The sequence below is a fragment of the Lytechinus variegatus genome, chromosome 2 (genome assembly GCF_018143015.1).
Source record: "Lytechinus variegatus isolate NC3 chromosome 2, Lvar_3.0, whole genome shotgun sequence".
In the NCBI taxonomy this organism is placed as follows: domain Eukaryota; kingdom Metazoa; phylum Echinodermata; class Echinoidea; order Temnopleuroida; family Toxopneustidae; genus Lytechinus; species Lytechinus variegatus.
Genome location: NC_054741.1, coordinates 17,766,504 through 17,787,923, shown reverse-complemented (window position 1 = coordinate 17,787,923; position 21,420 = coordinate 17,766,504). Strand labels below are relative to the sequence as shown.

The 21,420-nt window shown below is 34.2% G+C and overlaps 1 protein-coding gene across 2 annotated transcripts in view; it reads right to left on the bottom strand.

The window, feature by feature from the left end:
• LOC121407476 overlaps positions 1-21,420 on the bottom strand; it is a 53,328-nt gene that overhangs the window by 1,385 nt on the left and 30,523 nt on the right. For both annotated transcript variants that reach the window (XM_041598566.1, XM_041598568.1), the window contains exons 13-20: positions 20,281-20,544; positions 7,937-8,226; positions 6,405-6,570; positions 5,489-5,744; positions 4,808-4,966; positions 2,347-2,482; positions 1,459-1,567; positions 495-613 (exon numbers count right to left, since the gene is read on the bottom strand). In XM_041598566.1, the coding sequence (XP_041454500.1) occupies positions 495-613; positions 1,459-1,567; positions 2,347-2,482; positions 4,808-4,966; positions 5,489-5,744; positions 6,405-6,570; positions 7,937-8,226; positions 20,281-20,544 (1,499 nt within the window). The remainder of the gene's footprint in view (positions 1-494; positions 614-1,458; positions 1,568-2,346; positions 2,483-4,807; positions 4,967-5,488; positions 5,745-6,404; positions 6,571-7,936; positions 8,227-20,280; positions 20,545-21,420) is intronic.

The window sequence follows — 21,420 nt, the reverse complement described above, 5'->3', positions numbered from 1 at the left end:
AAAAACAATAAATCTAACATTACATTTGTATTGCGCAAATACAAGGTGAAAGTTTTATGTATTTCTGAATTCGTTTTATAGCACGTCTCTCCTGATCTACGTGTTTGATCTATGATCTACACTTCTTTCCGTAGTTCCTCTCTCCAATAGAATTAACCAGATCATAATCTTGTATTACTAAAGGCTTACTGTTTACTTCTTGATTGATCCCAATCTCCGTTCGCAGGATTTTTCTGATTTTATTTTGTTCTTATTTTACTTTCTGCAACCTCCAATTTTCCTGTATTCATGTTTTAAGTGTCTTTATCACATGCAATTTTCAGTCTCACCCCCAACATTGTGCTTCTTTTTCTGTGTATCTGTTTGCCTCTCTCTCTCTTACTTTTAAATCATCCCATTTTCACACTCCCTTCTCAAATATTTCCTTGTAATTCTTACATCGAATCTCTATAATTTTCTCTATATCTCTATTATTTTCTGTAATGACTACGCACCATATCACAACAACCAATGCAGTAAGACTTGATGAATTCTTCTGAGATTCCTTCATCCGGTCTGCAGTCCCTGCATTCCACCTTGGCCAGCTCCCCACAGATAGTACATGATCTTGGATCTGTAATGTGCACATATCATGCCATAAACATGCCATCAATACACCATAAGGTCAAGCAACTGTTCAATACACAGTCATAATCATTACAAATAACTCAGGGGAAAGTGCAAAACAGAGGCATATTGAAGGATTGCACTATAGAAAATGGACCCCTGTTGAAAAAGTCTTTTGATTATACCAATGATATACAGATAATTTGTTTTTTACCCACTTTTCATGTACTGTGATGTATGTTTTTGTATTTTTGGGGGGGTATCCTATACCATTGTAAATGTGATTGATATTATGATTATTGTTGTACATACCGATTGATCAATAAAAAGTTTCGAAAGAAAAAAGAAAATCCGGGGTAAGTAGGATAAAATGGTTGACATTTCTTTGAGTATATTCTCATGGTAGTCCACCAAGAAATAATGCAGGAGAGTTCCAAAATAACTTAATACCTAACAAAAATTTGCAACAGCAATAGTCTTTAAATCCTCCATATCAGGACTTTGTCCCTGCAAGAATACCCTAAAAAAATATTTTCTTGAAAATCATTCATTCATACAGTTTTATTTCTACTTCTTCCATCAACTTAAACTCTAGTTGCGGGCTGCAACCTCACAACATGTACACCAAGTCAATATGCATTGTCCCATATGCATATCACAATAGTTAGTATACAAATGGGAAAAAAGTTACCTCAAAAACTAAATGTATAAATTCCTTGTAAATGATTACAGAATATTTCTTTGTCAAAGACTACCACATTCTCCTCAGTAATATTGAATAAAATTCAAATTACAAATCATATTTCATTTTCGATTCACAAAGCATGTTGACGCTGGTGTCATATAACTTACAGTTTTCCAGTAGATCTGTGATGTCAATGGTTAGACTGGGTAAAATCCTCCTGTACATCTTATAATCCTTCCCGAATCTTGGCATCTGAACTACAAGACAGTCTGGAATCTACAAACGATAAACAAATTTGAAATGATTAATATACAAATGATTGGGAAGTGAAAGCTTGAAATGATAAGGTACTAACAGACAAATGATTAATGTTAAAACCTTCAGCACATTAACTGATGCCAATTGATCAAAAGCTAAAGAAAAGGCAAAATATATGGTATAAGCATTAACATCTGGCACCAGTATTCCATGAAATTGAAAAATCAGAAATGAAGAATTGTATTTGAAAAATTTAACCCAATAAAGAAAACTTGTCTAAGGTTGAGCCCCCCCCCCCCCTTCCCCCTCAAAGAAAATACAATGAGGTTAAAGTCTCATGGTTAAGTAAAAATACAGTGTAACATAATATTTTGAAAAAGAAATTTATGAAGAGAATCATTTATAATTCAGACAAAAATTTACACCAAACATGGCAATAAAGGCCAAGTCACAGTAAATTTGTCTTTTGTGACTTATATTTAGTGAATGCTCTGATCACACAAAGTAACGGATGAGATAGATGTTTTGGATGATCCATGCCTTGCCTCTCCCTTTCCAATCCTTTGTGTGTTCAGAGCGTTTATAGCGTGCTACCACTTGTGTTTCACGTTGTATCAAATTGTTTGCATAGGAAGGAGAGAAAAATCATTCCAAATTGTTATGGGTACAGCGGTAAGTTTTTAACAGTTGTATCAAAATAATAAACATGTTTTATGTTTTACTGGAAGACTAGTCCATATTGTTACCCGTTTTATGGGTGTGTGATCGGACCTCTAATTGGATATGAGAATTATTACCTCGACCAGCTTTAGTTCGTTGTCTAAGAAGGATTGATGGAGGAGTTGTTCAACCTTTGGTAGCTCTAATGAATCATTCTTTTCCATGAAGATCTGATACAAGTACTGGCTGTCAATCTCTTTTGTATCACCATGCCTATCGAAAGGGAGACATAAAAAAAGAGAAAGACAGACAGATAGAGAGAGAGAAAAGGAAGGGGAGAAAAAAGGAGATAAAGAATGCACAATTATAATAGATGTAATCACTAAAAAGTCATGCAGTGGTACTGAGGGCCTTTAGGGTCCACCCCCCCCCCAAATCCACTCCCAAAAAAAAAGGAATAGGAAAGTGCAATATGATATTAAATATAAATATGATATATATATATTGTCGAAATCTATCCTAAAATTAGCTTTACGCATTAAAAAGGTAGAAAATCCCCCTCCCCACTTCCTTCATACTTGGCTCCCATAACACCTTTTGATTATTACACTAATATACAAGTGTTGTAGAAAATAGAGAATTATCTCAAAGAGTGATAATTTGCTTTATCATGTCAAATAAGAATCATTTGTATGTAGACAAGTCAATGTCTAAGCAAAAATCTCTACATTTGTATTGTTTACAATACAAACTGATATAACTTAATTAACAATTCAAGCACAATTGATTTAGTCTATCATGTTGTACATGGGGGATTTATGAAAACAATTACCAATAGTCATGAGAATTTTATACCAATAAAACTGGCAATGGAAACACAAAAATGCCAATAATAAAATACCAACAATGATTATAGAGATCGCTATATACTATGGGTGGGACTTGGATTATATGATTCTTATCAGGGGAATACAGAATTAAGATTATATGTAGACAGGAAAATCAAATACTTGAAATCAAAATATTACAATCATTGGCAAACCTCATAAATGCAAGCACACTAATCAACTTCCTTGTTTGAACGTATATATTGAGTCATCTCAAAATAGAATCATAGTTTCAAAACGTCAGAGATATTCACATACATTATGTATACATCTATGCACCTTCAGGCATTTCAAAATTCACAACCAGATAAATGCACTGATCTGGAGAGAGCTGTAAACTAATGCATTCTATAAATATCACTTAAGAATAATCTGCATTCATTAGGCACTTGAATAATTTCTGAGAACCATTTCAAACATGACCATGTGTTTTTAAAGCATCCTGATTATCTAGGATGCAAACACCCATCAAGATTTTCCCTGAAGTCTATTTCCTTGATTGGCAATAACATGCTTTCAAGAGTAGCCAAGGAGTGGAAAATACATAAAATAAACATTTATAACTCTGCTAAGAGTAACATAAATACAAGTATGAACTTCATATTAATATTATTGCTCTTATATTATATCAATACTGATGCTCTAATCTAAGTGATCAAACTCATGAACTTTGGAATGTATATTTATAGAATTTGTACGTCGAAAGAAATATATAAACCTATTTTCAATGTCAAGACATCTTATAAATATTTCAAAGAAATCGAAAAGTTTACAGCAATCACTGGGAATTTAAGGATGACGGCTTGTACCACACCATGCCATAATTTTTTTCCTCTCTCAATCCTGTCATTACAAGCATATGAATGTATTTAGTAGAAAATGCTTTATACACAAAGACCTGAGTAACCTAAAGTAATTTATTGTGAAGTATTATGCCTAATCAGGTTCAGTTGAATAGAGTGATATATATATATATCTAAAGTATTTTAATCATTATTATAACCACCACCCTTCTCTACCTCATCATCATCATTATCATCACCATCATTACCATCATCATCATCATCAAAATCATCATCATCATCGTCATCATCATCACCACCACCATCATCATACTCATCATCATCATCTTCTTCTTCTTCTTCATCATCATCATCATCATCACCATCATCATCATCATACTCATCATCATCATCATCTTCATCATCATCATCATCATCATCATCATCATCATCATCATCATCATCATCATCATCATCATCATCATCATCATCATCACCATCACCACCATCATCATCATCATCATCACCACTATCATCATACTCATCATCACCATCATCATCATCTTCTTCTTCATCATCATCATCATCATCTTCTTCTTCTTCAACATCATCATCATCATCTTCTTCTTCATCATCATCATCATCTTCTTCATCATCATCATCATCATCATCATCTTCTTCTTCTTCATCATCATCATCATCATCATCTTCTTCTTCATCATACTCATCATCATCATCATCATCATCATCTTCTTCTTCTTCATCATCATCATCTTCTTCTTCATCATACTCATCATCATCATCACCATCATCATCATCAACAGCACCACTGCACCATCACCATCCATCACCATCATCCTCATCTCCATCATCACCATTTTATTTTTCATCCTGATGTGTCAACTACAAAGCATCCGTCAGTACCATACCTTGTTTTGATAAGTGGTTGAGCCTTCAAGACATCTCTGACCAGCATGTGAAGGAATTCTTCCGGGTCCTTCTCCTCGTTGGTCATCCCTGGTAGAAGACCTAGTTTATCAAGATGAAGACGGAGATCTCGCACACGATCAGCTCGTACAAACCCAATCCTAGGAAATGCAGAAAGCACAATCATATCTAGCATATCATACACAAGAATCAAGTTTACACAACATTCTAGTTGCCATTGCCATTCCCTGGCTCAATTGTAATATCATACAGGTATCTGGTAGTGAAAACCTTTATCAACTCACTATTACAAACTTAATCAACAATCACACTTACAAGGCGATAACTTGATGTTTCTCTCTAAGACTATTTATATCATTTCTTCCCTGAGAAAAGTATACAAATTTCCCTTACCCTAACACACAATTTACACTAATGTCTTAAGGAATTTCCAAAGATTCTTGGATATGAACTTAGGAAATAGCTTGAGCAACCATATCGGCTCTTACCCCCAAATTAGATTTATACTAGGTACTAAATCACTTCCTATACAACCATCAACCATTAATAACAACACCCAACAATCACCACTGTCACAACAACCTCCACCGTCCCTTCTACACCATGACAACAACCACCAAAGAGTTTGTCACCAGCACCAGCAAATAAAAATGGAATCTTACTCTCTGAGCGGGTTGACGATTTTCTCCCTGAGTATTGTCTGAATTTCTTGAAAGTCGTGCACATCCCCTCCTTCCTTTGGTCTCAGCAGGGAGACGTCAAAGGTCGTGTTGAAAGAGAACATACTGTAGAGGCTCACATCTAGGTAGCAGGAGTTCTGGTCTCCTTGGATTCCTTTGTTCTCCCCTACTGAGCTTTGTTGGAATTTACGAAGCTCCACATAGCCTGGGATGATGGGTGATTCCTGGTTTCCGAAATCTGAACCAGCACCGTGAAAGAATGTGATAAAACATGCATCAGCATATTATAATCTATCTTAAAAATACAGTGACATTAATAGAAAAACAAAAAAGGGGGGGGCATGGTTGAGTACACTACTGGGGTCGTTTGGTCTAGTGGTTAGTGCATTGGACTCATGATTGAAAGGTTGTGGGCTTGAATCCCAGCTCAGCATCATTTCCAATTTAACCAAAAGGGCCTGACGTCTATGGCGATCACCCGCTTTTAATACCGATTAACTCAAATGTAAAGTGTTTCCTATGTAATTGGTCATATACCAGCTTGGAGTTGATGTGCAGAAAACTGCATAGCTTAGTTCCTACGGGTGTTCCTTGAACAGAAAAGGAACCTCCTGATGAAAACTGGAATGATGTTGAATATTATTTAGCTCTTTTCTTCTTGTATGAACCCCAATTCTGAGAGCAGCAAAGATGAACAGTCCCAAATAATTCCAATCTATATCTACAAATTTTTTGCCCTTAAGCTGAGAAATCCCTTTTAGAACCAAAGTCTTTGTGTGTCATAATCATTTAAGTTGGTGATACAACTAATGAAACTAAAAAAAATTATAAAAACACACCTTTTCAGATCAGTTCAAAGTAGTCAGCTTAAATGATAACAACAAATTTGAGAACCTACCCAGACTGGTTTCTCTTGTAAAGACCCTGTAGGTATCAGCATTGGTTGGGAATCGTGAATCTGGTCGACACTGAGATAGGTAGACAAAGACTGCTTTCCTCGGTCCACAGGTGAAGTATTGGGTACCTTCAAAGCTACCATCGGTGCCACCGATGATTGGTTCCTCCTGGAAATGAAAAGAATATGAACCTCATCTCCTTTCATACAAGCAAGCCCTCTATATGTCTATCATTACCCTGATCAATGGAACTGGCTCACCCACACATAAATAACTATGTGTTTTCTCCACAATCTGGGGAACCGCATGGTGCTCATACCGTTAAATAAAATACAGTTATTTCTGTATACTACTAAGTACTCACTTAATACCTGGAGAGTGGTAAATGTAAATCAGTGCCTTGCTAAGGGATGTTACTGCTGCAGTGGACATTTAACCCTAAAAAGACTGGGGGGGCTGATTCAGCCCCCCCTCGACATTTTTCGCAATAAATCCGCCGCGCAAATTTTTTTGACCGCGTCGCTCGCTGACTTTTTACTTTCAAGTCTCGCGCAACTTTTGAGACCAAAATCGTGACCCCCGGGTACACGGTTCCGAAATTACGCAACATTTCGTAAGTGCATGCAGACCCAAAATTACTCAAAAACGTGAATTTGTGTACAAATCCAATGCAAATAGTGTACTTAGCCAAATTTCATAAATGTATCATTATTTTTCCTTTTACTGCTTAAAATCAATTAATTTTATCTTTTTTATGGTCAAAATAAAGTCCCCGACAATTTCCATTGAAAAAACAATAAAAAAACAAAAAGTCGAAAAACAAAGAAATACATAAGAAATTTAGAAAACAATAGAATACATAAGAAAATAAATGCGATTTTGAATTTTTTTTTAAATCAATTTGATCAGATGCTTATCTAGAGTATGTGAAACAAAAATTAGCATTTTTGGGGCATTATTTTATTAATTAGAGCAAACTTATGATTTTACGCATAAATTAGCATAATTAATGAGACATGAGATTTTTTGCAGAATTTGATGTTATAGTTTTGTAGATAATGCCATGGGTAACACGTGTGCCAATTTTTGTCGCGATCGCGCGATCGACGGCTGAGATCATAAGGGGGGGCTGAATCAGCCCCCCCCCCCGTCTTCTTAGGTGTCGAAATAGCCCAGTCTATTTAGGGTTAACCCTTGATAATGCGGTTCCAAACTCAAATCTTTTCCATGGATCCTTAATATATGCACAACATAGGCTGATTTTTCTTTGATACCCTACTGATTCTCAGTTCAGAAACTATTCCATCTGATCCATAAATTGGTCAATTACAGTGTAAATAACAAAAACACAATATCAATAACGTCAAGCACTAGTGTCTCAGCTAGTTTATCCATTCTTCTTTACAGCAACTTTCTTGACGGAGATATATGACAAGTAAGTGCTAACAATTCTAAAACCTCTGATGCCCCCAGATGGTAGGGGAAGAGAATAAATTCCTAAATTGTAAATATACAGTTTACACCACATACATACCAGCTCTATACCAGCAATGTCATCATCAAGCCAATTAAGATGAGTACAGAGAGATTTAATGACACCATAATGGGACTCCCCTCTGATCTTCACCTCGACCACTGATTCCACATCCAGATCCGACTTCCGTGCCTCTGGCGATCGATCCACAACGATGACATCCTTGTCGTATCCTATGCGACGGTGTTGGGGGTAATCGTATGCAGCGGGGTATGTTGGTTCCTCTTCATGATTTTCCTGGTAGGTTGCAAAGTTTGTTTGTTCGAACCATCTCCTGTTGGATGGGGATCCTGTAGATAAATTACAAAATGAAATTAACATTTGTTTTATGCACATTGAAGGACTATAGTCAGCATTCAAAATCCTTAGATCCTACACTATATTTATTTAAGATAATTAAATGGGAGGCACATCTATAATGCACCCTCAAGCCAAGAATCTTTTTTTTTCTTTTGTTTTTTAATCACAAATACATGAATATCAATACAATTTTATCTATTCAGTAAAATGAATATAGGGTCAGTCTTTATATAATATTAGGCACGGAAGGGAGTTTTAAAATGAAATGAACATAAAATCAATTCCCTTTGAAGATTGTAGAAAAAAAAAGGATGGATACATATTCACAAAAGAAAATATACTTTTGTAATGATTATTATATTTGCCATACATCGATAACCAGTTCAGTAGATACATTCTTTTTTTTCTTCCATAGAAATGGGAAGCTGCATACCTTACATTGTAACCCTTGTGACTCCAAACTTTAAAAATAAAGTTCGAGATATTTCCTCCCATATCTACTGAATAATTGCCCAGTACTACAATAACATAACAATTCACTAGATTGATACATGATTGAAAATATCAATGATAATACTGTGTAAGCTATGAGATATTTTTGTTCATATGCCAGAACCTTTAATTATTAAAGATAAATTCCAGTATTGGTAACGATCTCAAAATGAATTTTTACAGAATCTAATATAATGACCACCCAAGTGTCTGTTTGTATGAATAAAAAATATGTGCCAAAGGATTCTGGAAGAAATTGTGTAATTGCTGAGAAATAAGCAAAATGAGCGCGGATTCGGTCACTTCCGTCGGGTCTTTATTCCAGCAATAATAATACACTGTCCCACGTGTGCCTATCTGTGTTGGTGATCTTCAGCGTGAACATTTTTCAGCGTAGATTTCAAGATTTCACAAAGTTCAGTTTATGTAACGGTACCAGATCTAGATCCTCGATGATATACTGACAATTAAGCCTGGTTTTACAGACTTTCTCATGAAATCAGTGTTTACTGCAACTACTAGAATTTCTCTTTAACATTCTAAATTTCTGTGGCCACTGACTAAGTCATAAAGGATATCCACCAATGCAATTACATGCATACTGCATTTTGTAGTGTACCTTATGCTTAAATACTTATGATAGATACTTAATTTGATCCTTGCTACACTGTGTTTATGAATACATTGTTATGTATATCATATTTGTTTTAAAAGTGGAATCAATAAATGAAATGAAAATGAAATAAAATGCAGATGATTTAAGAACATAATTTGTTGAGTGGTTAGTATTGAGATGCCCCAGCAGAGTGGAACTGAAACCAATAAATGTGCACTCAAGTGAACAATAAATGAATAGGGAATTCCCAACAATTCAAATAAACACAAATTATTCAACATCCTTGACAACGTAAAGGCGACCTCCTCCTATCTCACACTTCTCTAATGAATGCTACATGTATAATCTAATTGAATCCCCAAGTGGTTTGCTGATCCATTGATGGCATATGCTATTTGGATGGAGAAAAGAGAGTTGGTCATATCGTTTTGTTGTGATTAAAGAAATTGGGATTCACTCCCTAAAAAATGCAATCAAGTTGGTTAATATCTAAATCATCATATTACAAACCTGAAATAGAGTTTGACAGCTGAAGTATATGAGGAGGAATGGGCAATAAGAATGAGCAATTGTATGGAAAATCCTCATGCATAATGCTGTGATAGTTCAATAAATACACCAGGAACTCCTCAATAGGGGTGCGCACCACAGGTTCTCTTGAAAGGTGAATTTTTTTTCCTGAATTATGTAAAATCCTTTCAAACTCCACAAAATTATCAGGATGTTCACAGACAAAACTTGTCCAGGATAGAGAAAATCTGTTTGAAATATGTAGAAAACACCTGCCAGATTAATCATCCACAGCACAGGAAAGTATTAGAAATCCTTTAGTGTTACAGCAACAATGAGAGCAAAAGAGATACATTCCTTGAAGGAAATACAATCCAAGTAGTTTTGTCTTTAGGAATATTCAATGTTTAACGAGGAAAGGATCTCCACTCAATATCACAACTAGCTGGATATCATGCAGTAGAGGCTTTTATAGGTTCATTTTCAAAACAAACTTCAAACATGACAAAAATAAATCTGTTCCAAAGTCCACATCTGGTCAAGACCTGCTGATAGTTAACAGAAGGCTTATCATACTTTACGAATCAGCTGTTTAATGCTATGCCAACCAAAGGTTATGAATATGTATCCAATAACTGAAGACATAGTCTGTAAAAACAAACCTTATTTACCCTATACCATATTTCCAACATGACTGGGTTGAAAGGAATGATAATGAATTTTAAAAAGGAGCAAACGTATACTTAATAAAATCAATTATACATCTCCAGGGTAAAACAGATAATTTTTTCAGTACACATTGACATTCTTTTGTTACTTAAACCATGATAGTAAACTTCCTAGGTCCGATTTACAAGACTAATTCATGGAGCAGACACCCTCACATTTCTTAATATGGGTGATGATGTCATCTCTTGGTAATCCCCATGTGACGTTTGCACAATTCCTCAGTTGATGAGTGGGCATTGCTGGAAACTGCTGGAATGTATATTGTATTGAGGGAGATTTGAGGGTGATTCAGTGTTTTATTTACCAAGGGAAGGGACTTATCTTCTGAACTTTTATTATAAACATGTTCTGAAATGGAGTGTTTCCTTCCTTAATTATCACATGGTTATTCTTAGTTCCTCTTCAGAATAAATATACATTGTCATTTATGTTTTACATAATATTACTACACTTCCCATGATTTTTGATGATCTTTCTTTGATGGAGTGTAAACAAAAATCCACGATACAGAACATTGTAAACAAACTTGAAACAGAGGACAAACCAGAATACTTGAAGCTAAACCCCGGTAATATTTAAATGCCATACCCATCATCAACTTTTTTTTATGCAAATCGTGCGATTCAGCCACCTGCTAAAAGATACAATTTCAAAATAAGCCATGAATAATGAAAAAAATAATAAATTGAAAATAATGAAAAGGAAACAAAAAAAGAGGTGTAGACTTTGGAATTCAAAACTAATAAATATTTCTGAGTCTGAGCCATTCACACATACTAAAGTCTTAAAGAAAAAAGATAATTCAATGCAAACTGCAAATAGAAGGATATGTACTTGAATGTCTTGTGCCCAGTAGATTTTTTAGCAGTAATATAGTACTTTGAATTATTTTGATGCACATATGACTATATATACCACTATGGACCCTGAGGCGATAATACCCTTTCTTGTTATCTCTTCTAAGAAAAAATCTTGGAAGGTTAAACATCTTCAAACCATAAATAATGATATGTTCATTGTTGACTTTAATAGAAGAGAAATTGAGGATAGGATGGGTCAATGTATCTTTTTTAACTTACTTTTTTAAGACCTGTATGATATGAATGAAAGAGCTCCTAGATCTATTTTCATATTGAGACTGAGAGTAGTTCAGTCACAAGTGTCTTCTGCTTGATGCTCTACTACACCACTAGCCAATTTCTATCAATTTTACTTGTAAAAAAATAAATATGTGTGGGAAATATCTGAAAATAAAGATCGGTTAACACCTTCTTTATTTTTGAGGAAAATTTGAATTAAAAAATGAAGAGATGGCAGGTTTACTACCAGGGTCTGTTGGGTAACTACAAATATGTATTTTTAATGGAAATCAAAACCCAAGAAGAGTTCTAAGCAATCTTGTTGGAAAGAGTAAAATGAAAGGAACAATTTAGAAAAAGTTTCATCAAAATCGGTTATGAAATAAGCAAGTTATGGGAGTTTGAAAAGTCTTGTTGTACTTTCTATGGAGATCCTCAAATTGGCAAACGTGCTTCAAAATGGCTGATTTTGTGGACAACTCTCCATTTGTTTTGTACACAAATTTTCAGATTTTCCTCATTATCTTTCAAAATGCATCTTGCCTCCTTCTGAGCACAAAATATGTCATGGGAAAATATAATTCACACCACATATGTCAAGGTCAGGAGAAGATAATATGAAATATGTAATATAAAGGGGAAAATCTGAAAATTTGTGTACAAAACAAATGGAGAGTTGTCCACAAAATCAGCCATTTTGAAGCACGTTTGCCAATTTGAGGATCTCCATGGAAAGTACAACAAGACTTTTTAAACGTCCATAACTTGCTTATTTCATAACCGATTTTGATGAAACTATTTTTAAATTGTTCTTCTCATTTTACTCTTTCAAATAAGATTGCTTCGCTGCTTGGGTTTTGGTTTCCTTTAAATACTAATATTCTTATATTTCTATATGAAGAAATATAGTGGGACAGTTACATCGCTTTTATGAATATTTCCATTTAGCAGATTTTATGCTCTACCAGTAATGCTTTTTTTTCTAAACAGAGGCATATCGCTCAGTTGTCTTAAAAGTGATTGAAAATTACTGGGAAGCCAATATAATAGAATCACGCAGTCCCTAGAAGGTCCAAAGGGGCAGATATGATTCAAAATTCACATGACATATCTTAAAACAGGATTCTTTACTTCCATAGACTAACAGACTTTAAGATATATTCCCTAGAACGTGACCAATGCCTATATCATTTGGCTTTGGTGTACATCATTCAGAAATGGGAAAAAGCAATACATTAAACTATTTAATTATACACAAATTAGACGTCCAAATATTTTAAGTACAGTTAAATCTACAAGATATAGTCTAATGTTAGATCAGCAGAGAAAAGGCAAGAAAATCTCTCCCATTATAATCTGTTTAAGCCTTGCATTATACATCTTGAAATTCACAAGAGAGAAGGATGTAGAAGTATGTCTAAGGAATTGGAATTATCTTGATACAGATAATTATTGTTCACTTTGTTGAAATGTAAATACTAATTATTTAACATCCAAATTTCCAAAAATTTGAGAAATTCAGAGGATAAACCTAATTCATATTTTTGAAAATCAGGAAAATTCCTGACATAGATTTTCAACACACTTTCAAGTTTGTTGTTGATAATCAATATTCATAATTTGTGTACTTTCAAAATAATTGTATTTTTTTCCATTCACATCCTGACAAAAGGATGTCAAAAATGAAAGGATGTTTTAATAAGATGCAAATTATTTCTTTAGATTAAAGGAAGTAAACACTTTGTTTATTGTTCCTAACATAATACAGATTCATTCCAAGAATCAAGGATTACTTGGCCTCCTGCATTGTTACAGTTCAACAGAATAAAAAGTACACATTTTAAATGATCTGTTGGTTGGAGAAAAATATGAATGTCCTGTAAGTATATATGTTTAGAATGTAAATTTCATATGGCATTTCAGATAAAGAAAGTTCTATTGTTGGTCCTTTCATCTATTACATGTATTTTAAATACAATTTTCAACAATCTAGTTTACAGTGTTGAATAATATTCTGAACATGAGTGCAACAGTATAAAACAAGCAAAGATCATTAGTTTCCCCATCACTTTAGTTCTATGATTAAGAAAATAAAATGAATAAAATGCATTTATTTTGGAAATGCATGAGCATCATGGAATCAGCTTCGAAAGAAGTATGGACTGCTATGAGAAGCATGGTTGTTTCTAGAGGCTCAAGGGGACCGCAACGCGACTATGCCGGAGGGCATGGTCTGGCAGGTGCAGTCCTGTGGGCCGAAAGAAACAACCATGTCTCGAATATCAAAGCAGTCCATATCTTTTTTCAACCACATTATAAGTCTTAAAGTCTCCAAAATAGCCTTTGTATGTATGATCTAAGAACAAACATAACAGCTACTGTTAGATCTAAATTTACAAGCCAGACCGAACATTAGGCCTAACCTTAGGTCTAGCGTTTGTCTTAACATAACGTTATATCTAGCCGAACTTACGTTTTGCATTAACTTCAGCATTGAACAACTTAAACAAGGTTTGATGATTGATATCTCCATATGTCCAGAATAACTTCCCTTCAGATTATTTTCAATAATTTTTTTAACAATGCTCAATAAAGTATTGGGAACAGAATATGCAGAAGTCAAGAATCAATATTTGTTTCATCAAAATGTCATGTTGTGTGCACATGCACAATGAGCACGTAAATGCACGAGTTGTTTAAAATTTTCGATTAAATTGCACTGATAGTTATGGTACCTGCAATCACCACAGAAAGCAACATTTTGGGGATCTTGGCCAATTTGAGCTATGCCCATTATTATGGGATGGGTCAGGGGGCAATGGGCAGAAATCTTCTCAACCATGCCCATTGCACTTGGGTTTGTTGTTTTGCAGGCATGGTCAAATACATAATTCCACTTTTGACCAATCAGAGGAACAGATTACTTGACATTGAATGAATGAATGAATCTTTATTTTGTTTCAAATTTGATATCAAACAACAACAACAGTAAATCAATGTAATACAAGCAAATAGCAAAGAACAAAAAGTAAATAATTATAGAATATAAATAATACATGCACTACTTTTTATATAATAAATATGTAAGTAACACCCATGAGAACAGATGGAAATGAAACGTGGTGACCTACTAAAAGCTTAGCTTGTGGACCATAGGCCACCAGAATATTAAAAACTTATATTAGCAATCATTTAAAACATCATAGGACAAGCAAACAAAAAATTGTAGTAACTAACCAAAGTACAGATATACATATTTACAAAGGATACACTAAAAAGTAACAGAAAAGGGAAATGCAGAAAACAAACAAATCCTATTAGACCTAAACTATAAGAATCTAAAATTCAAAAAGAAGAGAGAAAAGGGGAAAAATAGGCAGAGCTCTATTTTTGCATCAGATAATTGTGGGAAGAATACAATTTATAAACTTAGACGAGATTTAACAAGCATGCATTCGTTTACTGATCTAAGTATTTCTTCAGCAAATTGGTCTTTAACTTGTTTCTAAAAACACTGAGGCTAACTGATTGCTTCAAAGTAGAAGGAAGGGAGTTCCATAATTTTGGCCCAGTATAAACAAATGTATTTAGCCGAAAACTAGTTTTGACCAATGGCAAGTGGAGAAAAGAAACTTATCTTGTATAGTAAGAATGGATTTGGTCATTTCTAACACATAATGAATAAAGGGCAAGTGGAAGTTCTCTTATTTAATTGGTACATAATGCAACTGAGGTTGAGATCAAATATGTCATGTAAATTTAGGAGCTTGTTTTCATGAAACAAAATATTAGTGTTATATCGTGAACTAACTCCACATTCTAGTCTAATTACCCTTTTCTGCACTTTTAATAACCAATCCAAATGAACTTTAGCAGCGTTACCCCAGACAAGGATGCAATAATTCAAGTAAGGCAAAATGAGAGTTGAGTACAACATGCATTCTTCAATAGGGGTTTATAACTTTTACGATATTTGATTTTTCACTGTTAATTAAAAAATGTGTAATTATTTACAAGCTCCACACATTTTTTTAAACATACATGTGCATTTCATCTTCTATTTATAATTAGTTTAAAATGGAAAGCTTTTTTGTTATTTGGCTTTTGGCATAATGAGAAAAAATGCCTATTAAAGTAGTCATGGGCATGGCCAAGTGGATATTCAGTGTTATTGAAGTGTAGTTTGATCATGAGCAATCAAATGTTTGTTCTAATGCTTTTAATGTCAAACTATTTACAGGAAATATACCTTGAAATACGAATGAACGCAAGATTGAATACAAGACAGACATACATGTACAGACAGGTCCCCAAAATATAAAATAATACTACAAGTACAGGCACATGACCTTAGGTGGGCAAAAGTCACCCAGTGCACAAAATTTCAAATAATTTTCTTTAATTGCAGTCTCACTCTACTTTAAATGATAAACTTTATGCAAAATTGCTATAAAAAGAGAATTTCAGAAGTTTTGCTAGATCTAACTGTATATATGGCTGGGAGGTTGGTATTACTTTAGAAATAAAAATGAATGATACAAAAGTATATCTTATTTCGCAATATCTTGTTTTTCACAATATTCCTATTTTGTAATACGTCTATTTCACAATTCATACTTCAGAAATACAACAGGGTGCCAAACTCACACCTCACCAGTCGTTATCTGTTAATATGTTTTAATCTTGTTTATAAAATAGTTGCATCATTTCAAGCATCGCGATTGGCCAATAAGCGTCACATGACATCCAACTTTTTTGGTGCACTGCACGGCAGTGCAAAAGGTGCGCAACGAAAGTTGACATTACACGCTCAAGCAAACCAGTGCAGTAGCAGTCCAACAAAACTGTACAGTAACTTTTTAAGAATTTGTTTCTGTGTTGCTATTTTATAAAACAAATAATGCACTTGCTCTATCATGCGTAAAAGAATGCAGAGAAAGCTTGGTTTCTTCAGTTGGTGCGCACTGGGCACTCGCCGCCAGCGGCTCATGCACAGTGCGGCACCTATCTAAAGAAACTTTGCATGCTCTGCATTTCCACTAACACACTCGGCTGTATGCATTATTTGTATAATATTCATTCTTTTTTCTTATCTCTTTATTTCTTTATTTATTCTCGTTATTTTTTTCTCAGTTCATCTTTTTGTCTACATATTATTATTATATTTACTATTCATTTACATATTTAAATTAACAATTCAATAATTTCATTTATCAATCTTTTTTTATTCTTTCTTTTTCTAAAGGGTTGTGAATTCATTTAAATTAAAGATAATAATAAGGTCTTTTCAATACAAAATGACTGGTTGCATTTTTTTTTCAATACATGAATATAGACTGCAAGTTATATTATGTTCTACATGGCAAGTCAAGTTGTTTTGTTTTTGTTTTTTACTATAAATGCAGTGCGGTGTTGCATATGTGATCCTAGAATAGACCAGTTCGTAGTTACTTCATGAACAATTTTGGTCGCAATGACCTTTCATTTCTTTCATTATAGGCAGATTTCAAAGCAAGATATTATGTAAGCTTGCCTCACATAGCAGGATGAAGAAATTGAATGGACCAGGTGACTAGAATAACACACCAATGAACACTTTATGAAGGCATTTGTTGCATTCCTACTTGGAATGCCTATCATAGCATGTTGCACAATGTACTTGGCAAACCGTTTCTAGTCATGTTGGCCGGATCCTGTAGTTACATGATTGATCTAACATGACTCAATCCTGCAGAAGTTGATTTAGACCTGTCCGTTCTGTTGTGTTTTGACCTGAATCAGACTTTCAGATTCAGGATTTATCATTACGTGAAATATCTCCCAAGAGTTGATTTGTCCCGACCATCAGTTCTGTTTCCAGGCTCTGCAGAGCATGTACAGGAAATGGTTCTTGTGGCTGTTTCAGGTCTACTGTACATATATATTTAAGTCAGTCAATATCATATTTTACTGACAAGTGCGTATGCATTACTCGCCATTACTTCCCAAGAAGGTTTGTCATTTAATTGGGAGCGATTAGTTAGTGTCAATAAAATTTCGGCTTCCCTTTTACCTCTAGGTTCGTTTTTTTCCGAGTGTTCCATGCTACATCTACTGCGATACCCTGTTTCAGTTTCATAACAAAAGAGATCCTATCTGCACATTCGATGGCCCAATGATGATTTTTTTTTGTCTGTGTGTTAGCTTTGTCATGTGTGAGTAAAAAGTATGCAAAAAAAGTAAAATTATGTATATCGAAATTAGGTTTGTTACCTAGATAAGACTAGGCCTGCAGGCATTAGACCTGTGGGTTATGGCTTTTAAGTTAGCATTTTCCATACCCAGGCAGCCTCTCCAACTCTCATCCAGGTCTTATCTTCTCTATCATGTACAAGTTTGATTGATCTTGTCTTTGATCTGTTTGTATTATTTGTTTTTTGAATGCCAAATAAAATAGTAATAATAATAATAATAATGATATAACTATTTGGACTGTTTCTGAACTTTTTAGGGATCTCGTATATTTTTTTTCACTCCAGAGTCACACATTGACCAATTTTCTAATCACTTTCATTCAAACATTATGTCCACACGTTGTGTTAAGTAATCATCTATAGTTGCTATTGAAAATGTGTTGCTTAGCAACTGTTGCTATACGTGGTTGGAATGTTTCTTGATATGTGATTGTAAAATCGGAGCTTCTAAGTCAAAATATAGTTTTTGAAATGTAGATAACACCCCAAAAATGGTGGTTGTCAAGGTAAATGTGTTACCTAGCAACTGTTGCTATACGAGAAGAGGTCAGGTTGGCACCCCCTGCTAAAAATGTTCAGCACGATTTTCTCTACCTGTCAGCCAAATTTCATGCTTTTACCATAATCTGAAAAATTCTTGCTATTTTTTGCACCGATCATCTAGACTATATGTTCTACATGGCAAGTCAAGTTGTTTTGTTTTTGTTTTTTGCTATAAATGCAGCAGGATGATGCATGTATGTGATCCTAGAATAGACCAGTTCGTAGTTACTTCATGAACAATTTTGGTCGAATGACCTTTCATTTCTTTCATTATAGGCAGATTTCAAAGCAAGATATTATGTAAGCTTGCCTCACATAGCAGGATGAAGAAATTGAATGGACCAGGTGACTAGAATAACACACCAATGAACACTTTATGAAGGCATTTGTTGCATTCCTACTTGGAATGCCTATCATAGCATGTTGCACAATGTACTTGGCAAACCGTGAAATACCAGTCGTTCGTGGAAGCATTGTTGTTTTTTGTGGATGTAAATGAAAACGACAATTCAAAAGAATATATGAATAATCAAGACATCAAAGTTGGTGCTTATCTCATTAGATTTTTAACCACCATGTCACTTTAGTACAAATGACCTTCCTCTGATCATGCGTAGAATCTGTTGATCATGCGCAGAAAGGAACTACGAACTGGCTTATAATGCAGGTCAATTTATTACAAGATTATCATTCTGAATTTTATTTCAAATGATTTAAACTGAATCACTGGTTAAGCCTGCAGATCTGTGACTGTAGTAAATGATCAAAACAACACATCATTTCAGATAAGAAATTTCAGAACTTGAAATGGCCATTTGATAAAAACATGACGGTATTCAATCACAGCATTCAAAACAGATTAATTTATAACCCAATCACACATACTTCAATCACAAGTCAACAGGGCTTCATTCACTTGTCATGCTAAGGGAATTGCTACGCCCTCATTTGCCACAGGTAACTATATTCTTAAAAAAACACACATTAAAATCAAAAGGTTTTTCCCAAAAGAAGAGGAATGCATGAAATTTTCATTGTTAATTCTAAGTGGCATAAATGGGGAAAAGGAATATTTGAGGGGGTCCATTATGGTATGGATAAGATAAATGTTAAAGCTTTTTTGAAAAAAAAAAAAATTTAAATCAACATGTAGTCATGCAAATGAATTATGATTTGTGCACCTACATGTATAGAAAGCAGAATGTTTAACACCCACCCCCCCAAACTCAAAATGTAGAAATACATGTATGTGACGAAACAGATTTAGAAAAAAACTTTATTTCTATTGGTATGAAAAGCATTGACAGAGTGATGATTTTCACTGTCATCCAAATTCAGAGCAGTCCATATTTGTTTTGTATACCTCATCGTGAATCACAAAACTCTACACCAAAATGTTTCAACTTTAGAGCCACTAGTGTATTACCATATTTTTATATGAATTTCTAAATCACTTTTCAATTTAAACAAGCTGCTAGCTCTGCTGCTTGCCTGGGCAACTGATCCACCATGGCCGGCGCGCTGTTGCCTGACCATATGACAGAGCAGCAGCAGCGCAGCAAAGTGCAGCCAGTTAGCGCTAGCCAGCTAGATGCACGCGTAGGAACACACGTTGTGTCCCCGCCCTCAAGGGTTTACGAGTACTATCAGAGCACTTGATAGAAGAAATTTACAGTAAATCAAACCCCCTGAGCCGATGTTAGACAGATTAGCACTGCATCACATGATGCAATTTTGACCAATCAGTGATAACAATCTTAGTGTGGGGTATATAAATCAAACTATTATCACATAATAATAAACATATACTCTGAAGAAGAAAAAGAGAGAAAATGAACTCACCATCAACAAGGAAATCTGCATGATGATCCATTCCCATTTCCAACAATATTTTACACAGCTGCCATCCAAGATTATTTCCCAAATAAATACTTTCATTCCTGTTAATCCAATTCCTAAGGAAAAAGTACTTCTGTTTGGAGACATCATGCCAATGCTTCTGAATCCTGACAACTTCAGTATCTGGTACTTGCAGTTTGTGTGCAAGTTCTCTGGTAGAACACTTCATATTTGCAATCGTTCCAAGCACGTTTTGATCATCAAGTCCTGGTTTTAGAAATGAAACATGTGTTTGTCATGAATTTTATTATTGTTGGACTATGTATGATTTTAAACAATAAATTATCTCCTTTTTTCCAATTTGTCTTGATGCAGTTTGTTCTTCTCCTCTCCTTTAATTTTCACAAAATCATCATTCACTAAATTGCCACTTGTCTACAAATACTTTGTATGTTTTCAATTCTAATCTTCTTCCAAAGGGCAATTCTATGACATGATCAACTTTTTTGTATGTCCGACCCCCATTTTTCTAAAGTCTTAATTCACTTTATAAACTGACCACGTCATGCTCCTTTAAGAACATTCCAGACTGTCAAAAGAACAAACTAGCATGTCAATGATGTGGAGCTCATCCGGCATCTCGCAACACAATTTAACACAATTTTAATTTCAGCCCAGTTGACACTGTAGTGAATTATATTGGTGACATAAATTGAGGATACAGAATTGAAATTGATGAAGAAATGACATAGAAGCAATTTTTGTGATCTATGAATAAATTTCATATGAATTAAGTATTAATTATTATCTAGTCAAAATTTCTTAACTCTGTGTAGAACCTTGGTGAACCTAATGTAGCTCTCAGATGGAACAAAAATAACCAAAATCAATCAACAAATAAGTAAGCAATTTTTGTGAGTTTTGAAAATATATGAATAAATAGCAGATTCAAAATTCTATGTTTAAATTTTGTATCACCACCTCGAGCTATCATATAAAGCAAACAAAACTGAAATTGATCAACAAATGAAGAAGAAAAAACATTTTTTGTGATTTATGAATAAATTTTGCATAAATTAGAATAAATAATTTTCTAGACAAAATTTCAAAATTTTGTATACAAGTTTGGTGAACCTCATGCAG